At 49.1% G+C, this 22981-nt stretch overlaps 1 protein-coding gene across 1 annotated transcript; it reads right to left on the bottom strand.

Annotated features, from left to right (window-relative positions):
* Positions 1-1918: 1918 nt before the first annotated feature.
* On the bottom strand, positions 1919-2857 carry LOC124001417 (cyclin-dependent kinase 1-like). The gene has a single exon (XM_046308154.1). It carries the CDS (start codon positions 2855-2857, stop codon positions 1919-1921), a length of 939 nt encoding a protein of 312 aa, XP_046164110.1.
* Between the last annotated feature and the right edge of the window lie 20124 nt (positions 2858-22981).

Here is a 22981-nt window from a genome sequence, read left to right on the forward strand (position 1 = left end):
CTTGGGTCGCTGCATGCGATCCATTCCGTTGTCCTGTTTGTAAGGCAGAACACAGGATCCGCGTCGCGGAAAACATATTCTTGGTCGTACTGATGGTGAGTTGACGCTGATCTTATATTCAGTAGTTCTTCTCGACTGTATGTAATGAAACCTAAGATGACCTGGGGTACTAATGTAAGAAATAACACGTAAAAAAACAAAAAAACTGCATAGTTTCCTAGGAACGCGAAGCGAGGCGGCCATCTCAGTCGGCGCATCTCAGTTCTGCTTGTTTCTCAGGGTTCACCATTTCCTTGGGTGGCTGGAACCACTCACCAGAGTGTTGCCCAAAGAACCAGCCCACTGGGGAGGCTGCCATGCATTTCTTCAAGCGAATGTAGTGGTCAATAGTCATGGAACCCTTGACATGTATGTTGCGTATACCCCCGTCGACATCAGGTTCGATCTTGGTATAACCGATTCTGTTCATTGTCAGCTCTTCCGTGTCTTCTTTCTCTTGGGCCAGTATAAAATTAGGAGACAGGACCAGTACACCCTGTGAGCCGACGCAGGGGTCATCCTTCTCGGTATAAACAACCAGGGCGCCATTAGCCTCTGTGTCATAGTGCAAACCCAGGCCCTCACCGATGGCTTTGTCAAATGTAGCCAAGTCTCCCCTGGACATGAGCACTCTGCCCTTTGATGTTACATGTTCATACTCCCCAAAGCGAACACTGGTGCCATCTCTGGATATGACCAGATCCGTGCTGGCTGATTCCATTTGGTCATCTGGGGTAGACTGGTAGGGTTGCGTTTTGTGCAGGTTTGCATGGATTACATTGGTGAAATCACCTTCAACTTTGATATTCTCATACAACTCTGACACCACCGAGCCCTTCTCGTTGTCAGGGTTGCCGAGCCACATGTCCATGAACACTGAGCCATCATAGACCGTACGCTTGGCTGGATCACATTCATGACTTGCGGTTGTGTGAGTCATGGCTCTAGTCCACTATGTGTCGACAATCTGTACTGCTATGGTATCCTAAGGGTCTAACACAGTTTTAGGTTTCCAGTGAGATCTCTTGGTCACATTTATTCAAATGTAACATCCAACCGAGCATCTCTAACCTAGGCTACCACATCCAGCCTTGGCCTGTCTTTCACACAGAGACAACAGCCCTGAATGTCTAACCCAGGCCTGGTTATCCAACCGAGCGTCTCTAACCTAGGCTACAATATCCAACCTTGGCCTGTCTTTCACACAGAGACAACAGCCCTGAATGTCTAACCCAGGCCTGGTTATCCAACCGAGCGTCTCTAACCTAGGCTACAATATCCAACCTTGGCCTGTCTATCACACAGAGACAACAGCCCTGAATGTCTAACCCAGGCCTGGTTATCCAACCGAGCGTCTCTAACCTAGGCTACAATATCCAATCTTGGCCTGTCTATCACACAGAGACAACAGCCCTGAATGTCTAACCCAGGCCTGATTATAAAATAGAAACATACCAAGTGGAATATAGTCAAATATTTATTTGAACAGTTCAGTATTATATCAACTGGGTCATAGACAGAATATACAATTAGGAAGACAGAGTATGAAACATAAAACGGAACAGTAGTAACCGTTCTCCTCAGCTCTTGTGTGTAGTCAAGTTCTAGTCAAGTTCGTTTCACTCAGTTGTATCCCAGCCCCAACCCTAGAAGTCCCAGGTGCTTCCCCCAAGCCAACCACAGCCTCTCTTGGTCTTGAATTTCATTGTGCCCCTGGAAGTATGGCATTCCCTTCTTAGTAAATACTTTATTGACAATATAGCAGGTACATATTTTGTGACAGTACAATTATAGCTGTCAAACATGAATGTATAAGGATCTTAAATACAAAGTTGAAAGAGTCATCAAACACGGTCCTTTTGGTGTTATTGTCTTCACCTCAACAAATCTGAAATTTATTTAGCTGTATCTGGTCTCTGATGATAACTTGCTCCTCCTTGGTCATATCAGCAGCAGCCTGCATCCATTCTGTGTCCCGAAGCAGCTCATGAGCCAAGAGTCTCTCTGTGTCATAGAAGTTCAGCAATCTGAAGACTATCCTTCTCACTAGGGCACACTGCATCACGTTGGGCATTATGATGTCAGGATCACACGGTGTGCTTGATGCACTGGGGTGGTCTTGGGGACATAGAGTCTTTGTGATGATCTGGTATGTGGACATAGTCACACTTCGGATTTTACGGCCACAGAACATAACCCTCCCTTCCATTGCGTCCACTATCATCACCCCCAGGCTCCACATGTCTATAGCACATGTGTACTCTGCAGATTCACGTTTTGGGCAAAACAATTCCGGGGCCCTGTACGCCTCCGTGACCACAGTTGGGCTCATCCATTTTGAGGACTGTCTAGAGAGGCCCATGTCGGCCACCTTCACTGTGAGATCTTCTGTCAGCAGCACGTTGTAAGGAGTCAGGTCCCTGTGCACTATATTCCGTCTGTGCATGTCAGACAGGGCATTAGCCACCTGTAAACTAAAGTGAGCAACGAAACTCAAAGGGAGATACTGTAGTGGCCGGTCTTGTTCGTAGTATGGCTTGACACCGTATCCATTGTGGATCGCGTCACTCAGAGTGTAGGGTACGCAGGACATGAGCATGGCTATCTTGTCATCGTCTACGAAGCAATCGTGTATGTCGATCACATACGGGAGACCCCTTAGGGCAGAGAGACATGAGATCTCTCTCACGGTTGCATCCTCTACGCCTTGGGTGTGATATTTCAAGGCGTACTCCTTCCCAGTTGTCCTACATGTCACTTTGTACACGATTCCATAGGCGCCTTTGCCTATAACGGTGTCTTTCCTGTATTTCTCCATTCTGATTGGTATAGTGGTTACGTTGTAGTTGCTTATATATACCCTCACTATCTTGACTGTTGAAGGGCCTGGTTTTGATCAAAGGGCTCTGACCAAAGAAGGCTATCTATTCCAGCTCTGTGTGAACACCCCAACCAAGGCTTTGAAATGTAACTCAGATGCTGACTTTACCTTGGTAATCGGACAATGGTTCCTTTGAGGAACTGCCTATACCTGAACAATCCAACCACCGAATTGCAATGTAACAGTGATGCTGGCTCTACCTTGGTAATCGGACAACCTGTCCTTTATAACCGGGTTGTCTGGGTGTCTATTAGCATTCACATACTACCTCTATACGGGCAAGGCGATTAGACTCTGTGTATACAGGAGCCATGGATTCTGACGCGACAGCACTGAGTTCAGCTATGCCTCGTATGAGCTTGAACAACGAAACGTCTACGGGTCTATCTACGCCGACGGGGATGTATGTGAGAAGTAACCGGGTGTATCGCCCCACCAAGTGGTGTCTGACCATAGACCCGTACATCCCGTGGCATCTGGAGATGTTGGCTGCGAGGCTGAACAACCTGACCTGCGATTACGTGCACGTCTGGGTATCACCTCCAGTCAGCGGTTCGGGTCCAGATCACCTATGTCGATGTCATAATCTGGTCCTAAGTAAGTGCCACTCTCCGCTTACTACAATCCACGGCTACTTTGAGACTAAGGTGTCTATGGGGATCGAGGATGTAAAAACTCTCATCGGTATCCCGTGTACCTTGTACCCTGTTGCAAAGAAGGACAAAGATACCAATCGAGGCGTCCTGACCTGCGTTGGTACACACGTATTCAATGAGTGCGCTGGGGTTAGATACGTCAACATCTACCCCGATGGAGTCACTGTCCTCAGCCGCTTGCAGGAAGACGGCCGTCGGATATTTGTCAAGTCCAACCACTGGGCAAGTCTGTATCGACATCTCCAGCCAAGGCCAGAGTTGGATTCTTTCTATTCCACGTACCGTCGTTTACAGGAGCCGAACACTTGTTAACCAGCGTTGACAGTTCACACAGGGCGCATTCTCAGATGCTACTTGGTCTGATATAGGTTCTGTTTTCATGTTGACATGTGACACCAGAAATGATTGTGAACACAGTCTCTTGTAATTGAAGATGAAATAAATCATGATAGGTGCTCCATTGTCCCAGCGTCCAACACCAGTCTGTTCTTATGGAAAAAGTTGGCCTGTTCCTTGATAGCATTCATGTGAGGCATTAGATTCTCCCAGTTGCCTGTCCACGTAGTGAAGTACAAGGTATCTTGAGGGTGGGTCTGTCCCGTAGACACTAGGGCTAGAATCACAGTCAGTGCTACTGCAGAGCCTGGCACTGTGTATAGACCCATCTCTCTGATGAGGCTCGGGTACAGCTAAATCAGTTCTAGACTTAGTGGTAGTATCCCTTGGTTAGATTGTCTACAAGTGGCAATCCTAGTTGCTTATATACCTTAGGGCTCTGCGGGGAGGAGGGTGCATCAAGCCAATGACGTGACATGGAACGAAGAGCGTTATATCAAACCTAAAGCAACCCATAGGACTGAGACCGAGACGTACAACCAGTGAGCATATAGCACATTCAGTGCGGAGCGTCCAACTGAGCTCAGTTTAGAACACAACTCAGCAATGTATAGGTTGACAAGGGTATAAAGGTCTGAGGGATGTCAGGGTGGAACTTCCCTCACTGGAGAGTCATAATATACTAGCGTAACCTGGTGTTAGCTTGTCTTGTTGACACTATCTCTATACATGTGATGCCACTGTATTCCATTGTACTGTACTTTGAGAATAATAAAAGCTTCTGTTGGAAACATTGTGTAAGGATCTGTTATGACATTACTTTATTTCATAGAAATGTACAAATGCATGACATGTATGGGTTGGCATATATCATCATTAGCTACATGGGTTACATATGGACAGTATAGACGAAGTGTCATTACACTAAACAGAGTACCGAGCCACTTTAGTATCAGGTGCCCCTTGGTCTTTTGTTTGCCTAGGCAAACAGTCATCATTCTTTTCCCTGGCAAGAGTGGTCCTCCTACACTTTGAACAAGACATAGATGATATCTTAAGTAGAGCCTTGTGCACACCAGGGTCGACAAAGGAAGTGCTGCATACCACACAGCCCTGGGTCAACATGTTCCTAAGGTCACACAGCTCCTTGTGTGTGAGGTCGCCAGGTTTCATTTTTTCCAACAGCGACATCAAACTGCCTTCCAGGCGGAGCCCCTGGCTGGGATCCGTAGTGCACACCTTGATCACGCCGAGCAGGCAGCATACAGCGATGTACTTCCAACTCTTGAAGCGTAACAACCTGATGTCCAAAGCACGTTTAGATAACAGATTGGTAGCTACCGCTATGACACTTTCGTTCAGATCATCGATAGGTGACAGGGAAAGGGACGTTTGCCCGAGGAGGTGTTCCAGGATGAGATACTTGCATAGTATACTGATCATGTTGTCACCAACACGGATCCTTTCAATTTGGTAATTATCCGCTTCTCAGCCTCTTGTATCCCCTTTACATCTGACAAGATGTAAACGTTGAACCTGGAGTTACTCATGTCTCTGGCGGCCTCTATAACACTTGCCTTGTTTACCCAGTCTTTGTGGTTGCACAAGGCCTGTAGATCACATTCCGTGAACACAGCGTGCATCTTAATTGAGAGCGATAGGCACGCAGCTCGGATGTTAGCGATGTTCTTCAACAGCTGACACCGGTCCTCACCCAGGTCGACACAGGTGGTTATGTATCTGTCCATGACATTGACAGCGGGCATAAAGACAGAGTGGTGCTTCTTGTTGTACATCATGTCGAATGGTATTATGTTAGCAAACCAGCTGACGGCCGCAAGCCGATAGGTGTGGTAGTCTGTGACAATATCATTGGTTAGCTCCTGTGGGTTCGGGTGATCTATCCCTGTCTCGTTTGCAGCGTTTGTACTGTGCAGAGACAATTGGTCGGTGAAGGCTCGCTCCAGTTCAGCCTTACCCATCTCTGGCATACCAAAGTCCAATTTGGGAAATTTGAACATGTGGCGATCCAAGGGGGTAAACGGGGTGCAGTCCTGCTCGTGCCTGAACATCTCACGGGGGAAAAGTTTCTGTTTCCTCCTGGGCTTGACCGGGGCAAGAGCGGTTGCAGTTATAGTACAAGTCCGTGCTTGTTGGGAATCTCCATTAAGGGGTTCCATTTCAATATCTGCAGATCCCTGATGTTGAGTGCAAGCACTAGATGACATCCTCATCTTCATAACCACCTTGTATATGTAACTTTACCCCTTGCATCCAGCCATGGCTAACCTGTGGTTCAACTGGTTAAACCTCCAACCAGGGCTAATGTCAAAGAACCCTGGTGTCAGATAGGCCTATGAGTGTCTGAGGGAGGATGGCTGTTTGTCTCAATAATCCTCAGGACTTGGAAATGCCATGGGAGATGGTCACCCTAGCACGCTCACTGATAGAAGCTTCGGGACCAATTAGGTATACCACCTTGATTTTATGTGTGTGTGTGTGTCTCCATCACAAACCTGTCCCCTGCATTGTGGTGACTAGTAGAGGGGTAGGGTTCTCGGCGACCCCAACTGACAAATGGTATACCTGTACAGGGTCCTTGTACTCTGTTAACGTGTCTGCGGCTATGACCTAGATGCTAGAGCTATTCCCCAATAGCAGTACCAAGTGATATCTACTCCATGATACTGTGTCATGGGCCTAGCAACACAGAAAGGAATGTCACGGGTCCAGGTTGAGTCAAGTTGAAACATTTCTTTATTCATGGTACAAAGCATTGTATAGTAACGTACTTAAACAGGCCTATACACGCCACACACTTCATAGGTGAACCGCATATCGGCTTCAATACAAATTCCAAGGCTACACAGAACAAGTACACAATGCATCTGTTAGGTTAGTCGTTAGTTACTTTATCGGCTTTGTGATTGCAGCATTCCGTCATCATCACATGGGACCATGGGATAGATTCTCCTATGATGGAGAATATCGAGGCCCGGAATGAGTGTAGGGCTGTATAATCTGCGTCCGTGATATATACCCTGAGAGCCTCTATGATGTTCAGGGCAAGGTCCTTATTTTGACCCTTAAACCTGCCAACAAAGTACATGTTCAGCCAGGAGTGCGCGTTTGTGTGTGTCTTGTTTCTTTCGAAAATACAGGCCAAGCCGTCAACGACTGCTTCAACCAGGTTCATATCGTGCATCTCACCCTGCGGAAAGTGCTCAGGGTGATGGGGGTTCTTCTCGTAATGGTGCTTGAATCCAAAGTTTGCCATAGCTGTCATGTCATCAGTGTTGTCAATGTACAGCTTATCCAGTGAGCAGGATTTTACTTCTTCTTCGGTCTGGTTACCTCCGTAACGTTTGTTGAGCTGGGTCCGTTTCTTCTCGTTGGCAGCCAAGGCATCATTGTCCATGTGTACGGCCATGATGCCTGAGTAGGCAGCTGCTTCAATTGCACTGGTCTTGCTTGAGTCGTGACAGGCAATGCTTCTCACGTAATAGCGATCGGCCAGCAGGTCCAGAGTGTCTTCACATGTCCTGGTTGCTTGTTCTAGAGCTCTTGCCACCAAAGCACCGATCATGGTCACAAACATGTTGTGTGAGAGGAAGGCTTTGTTGTGTTCTCTCAAGGGAAGACTATCGGCTAAGGCTTTCTCACACTCGGGACTCCAGAAGTTGTACTTTGTAGCGGAGCACAGGACATGCACCAGTTTGACAGTGCCATACTTGGTCGTAGGGATGTCGATCTTCACCTTCTTGGCGCGTGCACTCTTTACGATGTCCTGTACGAACTCATTCATCGGAGCTGGCTTGTAGAAATATTTGTTATGCTCAGGGATCAAGGGTTGAGGTTTCGGTGGCACGCCAGTAACCTTAGCAGAGGCTCTGGTTCTGGTAGTAGTAGGAGGTTTTGCAGAAGCCATTGTACATATCCCGACTGGAGTCCTGACACGATGTAGATGTACAAGTTAGGAACCGCGGTGGTATCTTATGCAGGATAGGGGAGTTGACGCTAGCAAGGTTAATAAATAGAGATAAACGGCACTATAGGTCCTATAGCCAGTATGACACTAGCCGCTGTCAGCCGTGGTGATGTGTTTACAGGAGCAAAAACATTAACATGGGTTCCAATGTCTACGTTCCTCACGACGGTACAGTTGGCAAACAGAGAAACTGTGCACTTCGTCCGTGTAGCCCACTCTAGCAGACCTCCTACACTGGTAGGTTGCAGAGCGGTTGCACGTGTCATGGTATATCATTAGAGAGTCTGCGCTTGTTAGGTTGTGGGCCACCTTCATCCCCGACAGTGTACTGGACCAGTCCTTGTATTTGGAGACATCGCCCTGTTGCGAGATGCGATATAGCCTGTACATTATGTCCTCCGCTGTCAAGATGAGCCAGCTAGTTTCCAGAAAGTGGTGAGGATTCGAGTTTGGACATACGAGTTGCAGAGGTGTAGCAGTAGGGTTAGGAAGCGACTTGAACCTAAGAGCTGAAGTGAAAGTAGTCGAAGGAGGCTCCGTGGTCACATCATCGGACTGGGCCGCTGTGGGAGGTGTAACATCATTAAGGGCCGTGGCAATATTCCCACTGGCACCCACAGCCTCGGTTGTAGTGCCACGATTCCCAGGTTCGATGGTTGAGACTGGTACCTGACCCTCTGCAAACAGGATAGTGGCAGTTGATAGGGTAACAAGTAGACACCTCAAGGGTATAGCTGAAAACGCCATGGTTTGTCACAATCAAGACTGGAGATCATGTGGCTACTGCATACACTTAATAGGCTAAATCTGACAATTGCCAATTCCCCCTACTACCACTTTAGATAGACCGCATGGTCCTGACATTTTGTCCTACATATCAATGCTTGCTTGCCGCAATCCACCCTAGACTCACAGGATAGTATCTACAATGCTCCTGTTTGTCCTCACCGGGACATCTTGAATCTTTGTACCACCCATCACTTTTACGACTAGAATAATCAATAAAGGACAGGTTAGAGCTGACAGGGTGACTGAAGCAGCAGCCATGACCCAACTGCGGCCTATCATGAGCACGCAGTCGACATATTTGGTTCCCTGTGGTTGCGAAGCTGTCTCTGCTCGCACTTTGTCAATGTATTTCCGAGCCGTGGCATCCATGGCGATGATGTCCTGTAACACTGTCTCTCCTTGCTGGAGCAACAGTGTCGACTGCGCAGATCGGTTCCGAACGCTAGCGATAGACGTGTCGATGTCTACCTCGGAGAGAGAGTATCCTGGGACTCTTGGTCATGTGGATCACAATCCCATAGTTCACTGTGTCGATATCAGGCTTTCCAGCTGATGTGCTCCTCAGGGTGAACATGTCTGATTTTGCCTGGTAGCAGATAGGTCCGAAACACGGGGCACCACACACCAAGGGACACTCCAAGTCTATCTCACCCTTGTCGTTCACCTCACAGGCTGAAACCATATCCTTGTCAGGTTCCATATGTTCGCATACCCCCCTCTGGTCACACTGGGGCATCCTGTAGTTGTAGTTGGTGTCGTTTACCATGTGCCTGTCCAGCCAACAAGTCCTGTTACCCCTAGAGGAATCTATGAAGGCCATGTACCATTGGGAGAGCACAAGGGGATTCCAACTGTCCCTCCTGACTACCATCACTAGCCTAGAGGATGACAGGGAACGGCTCGCAACTGGTATATCGGTGTAGAACTCTGTGATGAAGCCCGGTTCGCATCCCGTCATATCCGACCTCAATACACCTTCACCGCACGACAGTAAGCGCTGGTGAGCTCCCTGGAAGGCAAAAGTGACAGAGGTGAGCTGTATGGCTAACTTGAACGCTCCACTCTTCCAGGTGTCAAGCAACCCATTGAACCTACTGGTACCGTTGGACCCAGGCGGCAGCCGATTGTATAGATGGGGGTCTGTATTGAGGGGAGCGTATGCTAAGGTGCTGGGGAAAGTGTTAACTACACTTTCCAGGGCTCCTTCAATCAAGGTCCTGTAGTATTGCATCACATCCACCACGTGAGGATCCGAAGCAGAGACCTTACCGTGGTATGACAAGAGTTTGGATACTGGTTCGGACACGGCCAAGTTGTGGTTGTTCATGATACGTGTGTCCATGAGAGCAGCCAGATCGTTGAAGGCTGCGTTGAGCAATGTCATGGCCCTATTGTATTCCAGCGTGGCTGTTGACAATGCAATTGTTGCATCGAGCCAGGTGCCAGATGAACACAATTGATCGCAAACTTTATGAGAGTAAGGTAACCCTATGCAGGCCACCTGGGAACATTTGGGGTAGTCTACTTCGAGCTTGGTCCAGTTGAAGCCTATAAAGAAATGATAGGCAATGTAGGTGCTGCGCCTCTCCGGTGTGCGTATCTTCCATCTGCCTGGGTTGAGTATCACCCTGTGGTCGAGGGAGTCCGGAGACATATTACCGTTTCTGATTAAACGACCCTGTCCTGAATCTAGACTGTGTTCCCTGGTGTCCCCGGAACCTGGGTTTGACGGTGAGTCTTGACTAGACATGGGGTAGAGAATACGAAGCAGAGCTGACAGTAGCATATACATGGATCTGAGCGAGGTTGCACTGTGGATCCTCATGGCGATGGGATGGTTTTTCATTGCAGTTTCCTATAGCGGTGTTGGCTATAGCGACTCTCTTGACACATCGAACAAAGCATTGTGAGTATGCTAACGTTGATTAGTACAGCTAGTACAGTCGCGCTCAGACATAGTGCAGAGGTGCGGGTCATCATAGATATTAGGTGCTTCACAGTCTTATCCCCAGTCTTTTCATTCTCTTCCATCAAGGTACCGAGTCGAGAGAAGACATCACTCCGAGCCTTGAGAGAGTGGTTCATCATGTTCACACAATCGTAGGTATTCTGAAAGTACGTATCCGAGGACACTAGGTGGTCAGCAAGTGTCTGGTCCACATCAGGGCAATAGAGTAACGCTAGGGGTTGCACAATCCATGCGGTGAGCGGCCCCACTGTTGTCATATACTTTTTCACCCTGGAGATGAGAGGCTCTTCTATGTGCATGTAGTAGCCCGGCCTGGGCTGAGGCGAAGATGGGTTCTCCGATCCGAAAGAGAACGGTTCCAGTTCACATGGGACTGTAACGCGTGTCGCACCGTGGTTAACACGGATTATCATTTTAACAACTATTTCCTCTGATGATTCCAAATGACTAGAGATTGCAATTGGATAACCTGTACCCCCTTGGGGCCAATTGTTATCAGAGTAGTCTCCCAGATCCATGCATGAACTGGAGCCTCTGATGCACTCCACCGTTTTCGATATCAAGTGCATAGTGTCAATGAGTGACGCCAAGCCCCTTGGCCTTTGGAGAGAGGGTGGCGTGATGCGACTTGTCATTACTTGCTTGCTGGACAGCCAGTCTTCTTCCTCTCCCGTCAGTGAAGGTGTTCCGAGCCAGCGACTCGAGTGAACTATACTCTGGAGAACAGCCTGTCTGGACTGTCTGGTGATGGGCACTGACACCAGTAGCCTGGCGCGATGCTCAGCCCCGCTAATGTGGCGGTCGCAACCTTCTGTAAGGTTCTCGTCTGCTTCACTCTGTATACCGAATGAAGGTAACCGGAGACCGTTGATCCTTACAACGGTAGAATGCGAATGGATGCAAATCCTGTCCCCGTCCTGATCAACGAAGGCTACGGTATCCTTGTAATTCAAGTTGATAACCTGTGCGCCGTACGGGATAAATTTGACCCTCTCAATAGCGTCACGGATGATGAGTTCACTAACGGGTAAAGGAGCGCCTACGTTCATGTCTGAGGACAAGCCCAATCTCAGGTTAGGCATGTCGGGAACCAGAACAAAGCTTTTGGTGAGAGGTGTCCCCTGGGTGACGTGCTGGAAAAACATTGACCCTTCCAGTTTGTACACTCCATCCACGTGAGCGTATGAGTATGCTCCGTCTCCGAAGGTTGAGTTTCTGGTGTACCGGTAATGTAAAGTGCGGAGCTTGGTGGCGCTCAGGTTGATTATGTTTGAGAGCACCGTGAAGGTCGGCACGCCTTCGGTGTTCCCAAAGGTGTAGTCAAGGTATCCCAGGGAGTATCTACACACTCCCCACTTGGCCATTTCCGATATGATTCCGGCGAGATCACGCATAGAATAATGGACCCTATTGTCATCCAAGACGCCAGGGTCCGTTTTGCCATGTCTGTTGAGGAACAGCGGCAACTTGCAGCCCGTGTCGGGGATGTAGTTGCTCGATGGCATGGACACCACTATCCCAGCACGGTTGTTCGAGACCTTGCATAGCTCCTCAAAGACCAACAATCCTGTCCTCTCCGGGTACTCTTCCTCACGGGGTAACCTGATTGCATAAGGGTCACCGACGGTGTACTCTCCTATGGTCCAGCGACCAGGTCTCACTTGCTCACACCCTGTCTTCATCTGCGTGAACACGGATATGGTGTCCAGGTTCAGAAAGGCTCCATGTGACGACACGAGTAGACCCAACTCCCGTAGCGCAGTCTCTGCTTGCTCCTGCTCAGGCTCCAAATGGTCCGATTGTGTGACCTTGCCATACTGATGACCAGGGGTGTACCGCTGAAAATTCAGCCTTTCCCCTGTCATGTCCTCAACGTTCGCTGGTGACATGATGTTCGGGCAGATGATAATTATGTCTCCATCCCCGCACACAATGCAGTTCTGGCCTGTTAGTGGCGCATCATGACACTCTGGTACGGGGTCCTGGTCAGCTCCATGGTAGAGGATGTTGTCATCTTCGTCATATATGGTTATAGGTCTGGAACACCTCTCCTTGTCACTACATTTAAAGTAACTGTACGTAGTTGTGTATTCGGTATTGTAGTCGATATTGTACCTTTTGGTCCGTATGACATCGGCGACCTGGTATGCTGAGAGCCCAGGTATCAACTCTAACGTTGACCCGTATAGGCTGTTGATCATATCAAAGTCCGACGCCTTTACGGTCCCGATGTTCACGTTGATGACTATCACCCAAGGAGTGGGTTCAGCTGGGACTGCAAAGTCAATATCCAGTCAAGTACAGCAGCGAGCTCTTCCTGGTAGGGGTCAGGTCGGCTGGAGTGTAAGAAGCTAAGCTTCACACCGATCTTAACCCCCCAGCCCTGGCGGATGATAGTTTTCAGGGTTTCCTGGGCCGCTAGTGGTATGTACAACTCGGATGTTTTCACCTTGTTGTACTTCGATAAGGATCGTACGGTTATGGGCAAGTACTCATCATTGAGTCCCTGGGGAAGGTCTTCCAACAGGATGTCGAACTCCACAAGTACGACATCACATCTCATCACGTCTAGAGGTGCAGACGGGTTGTCTCGTGGTGGTCCAGACGAGAGGGCGAACACATGCATTGTGACTAGACAGAAGCGTTCAATTTTAGGTGGGACCGAGCCATATAGAACCCGGCCCTGGTTCTTGATCGAGACATCGGGCTCCTGGTGTGTAATTTCTAGCGTCCAGTCGTTATTGCTGCCCTCGACTCCTTGTGACAGTTGTGCGAATGGGGTCGTGATGCAGGTAGGCGAGCAAAGCCCATCTGGGTTGGTGTAGTGTAGCAGAGCATGGTTGCAATTGCAGGACTGGTGCAGCTTCGGTTTCCACAGGCAGTTGACATCGAGAGCCTTTTGTAACCCTAGCATGACTTTCTGATGCTTGTCATAGACGTCGACCTTGACGTAGACTGAGTCCAAGATACCACAGGTGAAGTTTTCTACGACCAGGGAGATATCAAAAATGTCCACAAAGAAGCCAACAGATTCCATTGTGATCCAGTTGTGGCCTCTGGTGATGTTGTATCGAGTCTGAGCCGAAACAAGGCCCTGTTGGTTTGCCCACAACACCCACTTACTCCCAGACTTGCCCCTGTACCAAAAAAGCCTTTTAGGTATGTACCTTTCCGACATGCCCAAGGGAATAGTGAGTCTGGTCTCTATGACCAATATGTCCTGGTCCCCTACCCACAAAGGATTGGCGTTTAGGAACTGAATGGATACGTCAGGTTCCACATCTTTGCCAGTAACAAACGGTTTCACCACCGCGTCATACAGTTGCTTAGAGGTGTGGTACAGGGAGAGCTTGTTCAGCCTGTAGTACAATGATTCAGCTGGCGAACCCATGCCGTCTAACATTTGTTCGAAATTGAACATACACGGGGTGAGTTGTGCATAACTGGTCATGTCTCTGCACAGCTTTTCTACTATGCCACCAGGTATGTCGCGCACCCAGCTTGCAGTCAGCACCTTGAGTGTATCAAGGAGTTGGGTGGACTGTACATTGGTGAGGAGGTCCTGCACCTTAAAATGTTCCCTATTTCCACAAACCGTGTTGTACCAGGACGTGCCGGGTAGGATCACACTTTCACCTTCTGGACAATAGACACTGTGCAGGTTACACGCCTCTTCACCTCCATACAGCCCCAGGAAATAGCCTCTCGGGCACACCGAGGCACATCGTCTTCCCGCTGTGGCCTTGTAACGCAGGGATGGTTTCCCCAGGGGACACCTGTACAGACATAGTTCCACGCCGGTGTCTGTGCACCCAACAAGAGCAAATGGCGGGTCGTACGTTGCGGTGCAGTACTCCACATCCTTACCGCAGTTGCGTAAATTGCTCGTGACCAATATATGATTGCGTCTCCTGCTACCCATACAGGTCGAGAAACACAGAGCTGTTAGCAGATATGTTAGGATGAGCAAGGCCATGGCCATTCTCATCACACGTGGACTTTGTCCGATTAACAAATCTGTTAATTTGAAAGAAAGTCACAGTTAATCGAGTCTGGGCAGGTGACAATGGAAACGACCGAGCAGAAAATGCTCCTGAGTCTCTTCGACGGCACAGGCAGTATCTGCAAGCCCTTCGTTGAAGCAGGCTGGACCGTGCGACGTCTTGACATAGACGGTCGACACGGTGCCGATATCGTTGTAGACATACGAAAGTGGGACCCTGTCACAGAGTGGCAAGGGCCAGCTCCCGACGTTATAGTAGCCGGACCACCTTGTGAAAACTACAGCTCTGCCAGGACCAATGCCAATACCCCCAGGGACCTGGAGCTCGCAGACTCTCTGGTGGAAAGGACTATAGACATCATAGAGCACTTCCATGCCATCAACCCTGCCATGCAGTACTTTGTGGAAAACCCAGACTCCAGTATGCTCTGGAAGAGATGGGTTTCGCACAGACTTTACGAAGACATCGAGAATCACCCGTGGAGTGTCTTTGTCAAGATGATGAATGGTGGTGTAGGGAAGAAAACATGTCAGAAGGTCACACAGGCCAAGAGCAAGGGATTCAAGATGTCTTGTACAGACACCAGGGCTGTTAGACTCGATTACTGTCGATACGGCACCAACTACAGAAAGAGAACCCGGTTCATGACCAATAACCCATTCAGAGGCAGGATGTGCAGAAGGAACTGTGGCAGAATCAGGGACGGGAAGCACATCGAGGTAGCTCAACGAGGCCCTCGGCTGTCATCGGATACAAAGCGAGCTACAAAGGGAGCGATACTAGGGAAGAGTAGGCATACATTAGATGAGCTACACGCGTACCCGGCCGCTCTAACGACCACAATATTTAATCACGTTCACATAGCCGTCCCAGGTGAGAGACACAGTGTGGGCCCTACACGACCGGAGCCCACATTGACTACACTAAGGACTTGATGATTTACGGTTACTGTTATATTTCACATTGTTATACTCTGCCTTCCTAATGTCTATTCTGTCCATGACCGAGGTGATATAATATTGACCTGTGAAAATAAAGACATGACTATATTCTGGTTGGTATGTTTCTGTTTTATTCAACAAAGCACATTGTATACAAGGTTTCGGGCTGGGATGGAAATTAGTGAAACACCTTCAAGCTTTGACAAGTTCTAAATAGTAGCCAGTGGAGACATTCACTCTGGCACTGAGTTTGTGTAGGTGAGGCTCAGGACTTGGCATAGGGGAAGCTCCCGGACCTTGACTACACACAAGACTTGATGGCAATGGTTACTGTTCTGTTTCACATTGTTACACTCTGTCTTCCTAAATGTCTATTCTGTCCATGACCGAGGTGATATAATATAGAAATGTGAAAATAAAGACATTACTATATTCTGGTTGTATGTTCTGTTTTATTCAACAAAAACACAATGTCTGCATAAACATACATAGAGATGCATGTCAGGGTACAAAACACTTAGGTTTAGTTTGCTTAGTGAACACCAGAGCGCCCAGCTTGGACTTGGAGTGCACTCGTTTGTGTATAGGACAAGGGTAGGTTGTCGACTTTTCATTCGCCTGGACACAGAAGAGTCCAGATCTGGTCTTCCTGATAGTCACAGGGACACCCCAGAGCAATGTCAGTCTCCGAGCTTCGCTTTCTACCCGGGTTTGATTCGGCACTCCCTCGATCTCGGATACCAGCAAGCGTTGACCGAGTCCCCGAGCTTTCAAGATGCCTCGGAAACGTATCCCCAGCGTTGTTACATCGGCTAGTATGGGGTTGGAGGAAAGGACCACTGAAAGGGCCAGGGGGTCATCGCAGCCCGGGTCTTCAATGTCTTGGATGTTGAATGTGTCTACGTACTCGAACCCTGAGTCCGCTTTGTAACAGTTGGGCAGCCGAACGCACTTCCTAACCGAGTACGGGGCCTTGTCGATAGAGGAACGTCTGTTGTCGTGATCGCAGTTGAGCCTCAGATACCCCGAGCCCGACGAGCTACAAGGTCCCTTTCTCATCGCATGTCCCAGGTTGCAGAGCCCACACGAGTCTGCGTCTTTCGGGTAAGACAGGAGAACGTACTTCATAGAGACCCTCTCCATCTCGTCGAGTAAAGGTCTGTAGGCCTCTATGCCATCGACACTGCACAGTTCTACCGGCAGATACCAGAGCATTCTGAGGCTCAGCTTCGCTTTGGCAGAGGAAGCCCTGACGTACACGGCAATCTTACCCACCACCTTTGCAAGCTCTCTGAGAGACGGATCGTTCTCCAGCTCGCTCATCTTGACCTTCACAAGTCTCACAAGAGACTCGACTATCACCAAGATCAGACTTGTTGTTAAGGCCTCAGATACTTTACGCTTGGTGGAGCGATCCGCTTCAGTGGCAAATTTCTTGTTGCATGTCTGACAACACTTGAGATCCACGTCCAAGTTCAATCTGCTGACAGGCCTTCCGGGTAGGAACACCTCGTTGTAGCACAGGCCGGGGCCCGTGTCTCTGTTCGCCATCAAGGTACTCAAGTGTCCTCTGGAGGTGACCGTGTACCGGTGCACTGCTTTACCCGTCACAGGGTCGACAGGGTCTTCCATGAGCAGCACAGGATTGACGGATCCCCACTTTTCACGTGACGGTAGCATTGCTTCGGGCTCACGGGTGCGTATTATACAGTAATTCACCAGGTGGTCGAAAGTCAGATCATCGCTCGTATACACTGTGAAGGTATAAGGGAAAGCCCTAGGTCTGTCTGTTAGAGTCCCGGGAAGGTTGTTGAAGGTCTCTAACGTGGTGACGGTATACATTTCATTCATTCCTTCCGTAGGGAAAGGCGAGACAGGGGACGGTGGCTCTCTGGTGCTTGCTTTCCCCAGAGTTTGACTTCCAGCTGAGTCGTCTACCTCATCGCAATCATTTTGTGTGTCGTGGTCACTTTTCAACAGAGGGTCATCTCCTACGTCTCGTTCATCTCCTAGGTGTCGCACTTTGCCTTCTCGCTCCTCTTGGCTTCGACCCTCTCTGGTGTCAGGGTAGTTCCAATGTGAAAATGAGATATGATCTACCCCGATCAAGGGGATCCCATGGAGGGACTGGTGATCCGCAGCACTGAGGTCCAATAGACCCCCTGTAGCTAGCATTTGGTTCAGTTCCGGGGGTTCCAATCTAACCTTATCAGAGTAGTACAGACCAAGAGCACGGTTGTATAGAGGGTAGTGATGCATGATATCATACTGCTTGCTGAGCATATCGCTTACGGTGTGTGAAAATAGAGAGTGCAACCGAGCTGAAGTTCCTCATCCTGAGGGTACTGTGTGTAATGTTCTAAAAAGCTTGTGCATTTGACACCTTTCGACATACACATGGCCACAATATCACCCTGGGTGGCCACAGATTGCAGGTCTGGCCTATGCTCCGAAGACTCGAAACATATGTCTCGTCCCAGTAGGCAGGTTGTGTTACCCAATCCCCCGATGGTAACATCAGCTAGTACCCTGGTGAGGTGACACGTCGTGTCATTAAAGTCTGAGGCTAATATGCAGGCGCACAACAGGTCTCCTGCTCGCAGGGTTAAAGCACTAGGTGACGTGTTCCACATGTGCCACTGCCCTGTCCCGCACCCTAGTGTGAAGTAACAAGACACCAGAGGCTTTGCAGATGTGGTGTTGTCCCTTGGGGTAGATTGCCTCCGTTTCAGTACATGTGCCTTGTTCACGTTAGACTGCATGGTTCCTGAACCAATACACATGTAGATGGGGAACTGAGGATACATGGCTTTTATATCTGAGGAACTAGTCATCCCCTTTGGAAACTATTGGTTTGATGTTCACACCATCTGCTATTGGATCACGGTTGGATAAACGCCCTTTATCAAGGTTCAGAAATGTACTCCTTAGTCAAATGAAAAGTGTGGTCTTTTCTGTCACAGCTCCATACCTATTAAACAGAGTAGAAAATAAAACACATATCCGTGTCCAAGTTATCAAGATTTTATTGGTAGACACATGGCCCATAACATTCAGGTCTTTTGTTGAAAAGCTAACAACAAGGTATAAGCACAGTGTTTGATGTTCCGGATCAGGTGTTCTACAGTTCCACCTTCAACTGGTACAGACTATTTTCAAGCTTGCGATTCAGCTTTGTCATTTTCTCATAACAATATGGGGCATGTGCTCCAGACAAGTGGCCGCACATGTAACACCAGTGCCGTTCAGCCAGTGTGATATATATCAGGTATTTCACTACAACTGTAGGACGACTCCAAGCGTCCGGGGCAGTGATCACGTTTGGGTGCGCGATGAATCCCCTGCGGAATCTCTCTTGTCCTATTTCAATCTTCAGACGGTCAGGGGTGTAGTTGTTCTTCAGGTATGGACACTGTCCTTTGGTAAAGAAAGCGTGTTGATTCAGGAACGTGTCACCTGGCACGAAGTTTGATGTATCCACGTTGCAACTCCGGCACTGGTGAGAGTTTCCCTTCCCTGTGTATTCCATGTTAGTTGGGTCTCCCAACCAGGCAAACCGTGATAGGTTGTATCTGCAGCCTACACCTCTGTCGGAGTCAACGTTCACTACTGATGTTACGGTAGCTTCCTGTTTCGAAGGAAGCCCCAGCATCATTGCTTCACGGACGAAGAACGACTTGTCACCAGGTTGCACGTTCTTTCCTCCGTTTGTTGCGGTCATCCATTCAATGCGCTCCAGCATGTTTCCATCCCAGTCTGGGTCGATACCAGTGGCTATGTATTGTCCATCTTTGAAAACAATATTTTTGTGGATTGTGGGTTCTCCCAATCGTACCTCTTCTTTTGGTGGCCATTCCATGGCTGGGGTTTCCTGTGTACCTAGACCTTGAAACAGTACTACAGATTACACAGCGCTACCTGAACTTGGCACTCTGTATAGGGAGTACATTTGGTTACACAAGGGTATAACAAGTGGAAGAAGGTTTGATCCATTCCTCTCTTTATGTGACTCCTGGATTCCACGAACCTGGAGGTTCCGCCCTCAGTTGGAGCTTTCATCCGTTCTATGCTTCATATCCTTGTCCGAGGTGATTCTCCTACGCGAATCCGGTCCACCCATGGCCTTGCCTAAGCGTCCTCGGTGCCTCATGAGGGTTCATAGTCAGTGTTGGCCAAGTTCCGATAATGTCTTGATAATTCTTAGAATGAAACTAGTCACTACAAGGCGCCGTATAGTTTGACTGTGTAACTTTGACATAAAGTGATTCAATAAACAATGCACATGTGTAAAAAAGGATATGGAGACTCTTATTATTATTGCCAATCTGAGGTTACAGTACAAGCAAGGCATACACAGGTACACACATTTATATTTTATTATACAGCAACTATGGTTATAATATATAAAGACAAGGTTGGCAAATGCAATGGTGTTATTCATATTCAAAGACTGAGGTTTCATTCATTCTATGCTTCATCTCCTGGGCCGAGGAGCATCTCTTACGTGACGTGGGTGCCCCACGAGGGTTCATAGTCAGTGTTGGACAAGTTCGGATAATGTCTTGATCATTTTTAGAATGAACCTAGTCACATTGTACTACAAGGCAACTGTGTAACATTGATGTAAAGTGACACAATAAACAATGCACATGTGTACAAAAGGATATGGAGACTCTTATTGTTATTGCCAATCTGAGGTTACAGTACAAGCAAGGCATACACAGGTACACACATTTATATTTTATTATACAGCAACTATGGTTATAATATATAAAGACAAGGTTGGCAAATGCAATGGTGTTATTCATATTCAAAGACTGAGGTTTCATTCATTCTATGCTTCATCTCCTGGGCCGAGGAGCATCTCTTACGTGACGTGGGTGCCCCACGAGGGTTCATAGTCAGTGTTGGACAAGTTCGGATAATGTCTTGATCATTTTTAGAATGAACCTAGTCACATTGTACTACAAGGCAACTGTGTAACATTGATGTAAAGTGACACAATAAACAATGCACATGTGTACAAAAGGATATGGAGACTCTTATTGTTATTGCCAATCTGAGGTTACAGTACAAGCAAGGCATACACAGGTACACACATTTATATTTTATTATACAGCAACTATGGTTATAATATATAAAGACAAGGTTGGCAAATGCAATGGTGTTATTCATATTCAAAGACTGAGGTTTCATTCATTCTATGCTTCATCTCCTGGGCCGAGGAGCATCTCTTACGTGACGTGGGTGCCCCACGAGGGTTCATAGTCAGTGTTGGACAAGTTCGGATAATGTCTTGATCATTTTTAGAATGAACCTAGTCACATTGTACTACAAGGCAACTGTGTAACATTGATGTAAAGTGATACAATAAACAATGCACATGTGTACAAAAGGATATGGAGACTCTTATTGTTATTGCCAATCTGAGGTTACAGTACAAGCAAGGCATACACAGGTACACACATTTATATTTTATTATACAGCAACTATGGTTATAATATATAATGTTTGGCATATGATCTTCTCCTTTGCTGCTGTCCTCTTCTCTGCTCGATCTCCTCTCCTCTTGTGCAGGGACGACCCGCCCCTCAGTCCGAGGGGAAAGCCTTTGTGTCCTCTGCTCGATCTCCTCTTCTCTTGTGCAGGGACGACCCGCCCCTCAGTCCGAGGGGTAAGCCTTTGTGTCCTCTGCTCGATCTCCTCTTCTCTTGTGCTGACTTGTGCAGCGACGGCCTGCCCCTCAGTCCGAGGGCGAGCCGTTGTCAGATTACCTACCTGTGTCCTCTGCGCGATCTCCTCTCCTCTTGTGCAGGGACGGCCTGCCCCTCAGTCCGAGGGGTAAGCCTTTGTGTCCTCTGCTCAATCTCCTCTTCTCTTGTGCTGTCTTGTGCAGGGACGGCCTGCCCCTCAGTCCGAGGGGTAAGCCTTTGTGTCCTCTGCTCGATCTCCTCTTCTCTTGTGCAGCGACGGCCTGCCCCTCAGTCCGAGGGCGAGCCGTTGTCAGATACCTACCTGTGTCCTCTGCGCGATCTCCTCTCCTCTTGTGCAGGGACGGCCTGCCCCTCAGTCCGAGGGGTAAGCCTTTGTGTCCTCTGCTCGATCTCCTCTTCTCTTGTGCTGTCTTGTGCAGGGACGGCCTGCCCCTCAGTCCGAGGGGTAAGCCTTTGTGTCCTCTGCTCGATCTCCTCTTCTCTTGTGCAGCGACGGCCTGCCCCTCAGTCCGAGGGCGAGCCGTTGTCAGATACCTACCTGTGTCCTCTGCGCGATCTCCTCTCCTCTTGTGCAGGGACGGCCTGCCCCTCAGTCCGAGGGGTACGCCTTTGTGTCCTCTGCTCAATCTCCTCTTCTCTTGTGCTGTCTTGTGCAGGGACGGCCTGCCCCTCAGTCCGAGGGGTAAGCCTTTGTGTCCTCAGCTCGATCTCCTCTTCTCTTGTGCTGTCTTGTGCAGGGACGGCCTGCCCCTTAGTCCGAGGGGTAAGCCTTTGTGTCCTCTGCTCGATCTCCTCTTCTCTTGTGCAGAGACGGCCTGCCCCTCAGTCCGAGGGCGAGCCGTTGTCAGATACCTACCTGTGTCCTCTGCGCGATCTCCTCTCCTCTTGTGCTGTCTTGTGCAGGGACGGCCTGCCCCTCAGTCCGAGGGGTAAGCCTTTGTGTCCTCTGCTCGATCTCCTCTTCTCTTGTGCAGGGACGACCTGCCCCTCAGTCCGAGGGGTAAGCCTTTGTGTCCTCTGCTCGATCTCCTCTTCTCTTGTGCAGGGACGACCTGCCCCTCAGTCCGAGGGGTAAGCCTTTGTGTCCTCTGCTCGATCTCCTCTTCTCTTGTGCAGGGACGACCTGCCCCTCAGTCCGAGGGGTAAGCCTTTGTGTCCTCTGCTCGATCACCTCTTCTCTTGTGCTGACTTGTGCAGCCACGGCCTGCCCCTCAGTCCGAGGGCGAGCCGTTGTCAGATACCTACCTGTGTCCTCTGCGCGATCTCCTCTCCTCTTGTGCTGACTTGTGCAGGGACGGCCTGCCCCTCAGTCCGAGGGGTAAGCCTTTGTGTCCTCTGCTCGATCTCCTCTTCTCTTGTGCTGACTTGTGCAGCCACGGCCTGCCCCTCAGTCCGAGGGCGAGCCGTTGTCAGATACCTACCTGTGTCCTCTGCACAATCTCCTCTCCTCTTGTGCTGTCTTGTGCAGGGACGACCTGCCCCTCAGTCCGAGGGGTAAGCCTTTGTGTCCTCTGCTCGATCTCCTCTTCTCTTGTGCAGGGACGACCTGCCCCCCAGTCCGAGGGGTAAGCCTTTGTGTCCTCTGCTCGATCTCCTCTTCTCTTGTGCTGACTTGTGCAGCCACGGCCTGCCCCTCAGTCCGAGGGCGTCAGCCGTTGTCAGAT

This window comes from Oncorhynchus gorbuscha, linkage group LG17 (assembly GCF_021184085.1).
Source record: "Oncorhynchus gorbuscha isolate QuinsamMale2020 ecotype Even-year linkage group LG17, OgorEven_v1.0, whole genome shotgun sequence".
In the NCBI taxonomy this organism is placed as follows: domain Eukaryota; kingdom Metazoa; phylum Chordata; class Actinopteri; order Salmoniformes; family Salmonidae; genus Oncorhynchus; species Oncorhynchus gorbuscha.

What these genes read in the sequence shown, in the direction of transcription:
- LOC124001417 (XM_046308154.1), bottom strand. Translation starts at nt 2,857, where the DNA reads ATGGAGAAATACAGGAAAGACACCGTTATAGGCAAAGGCGCCTATGGA.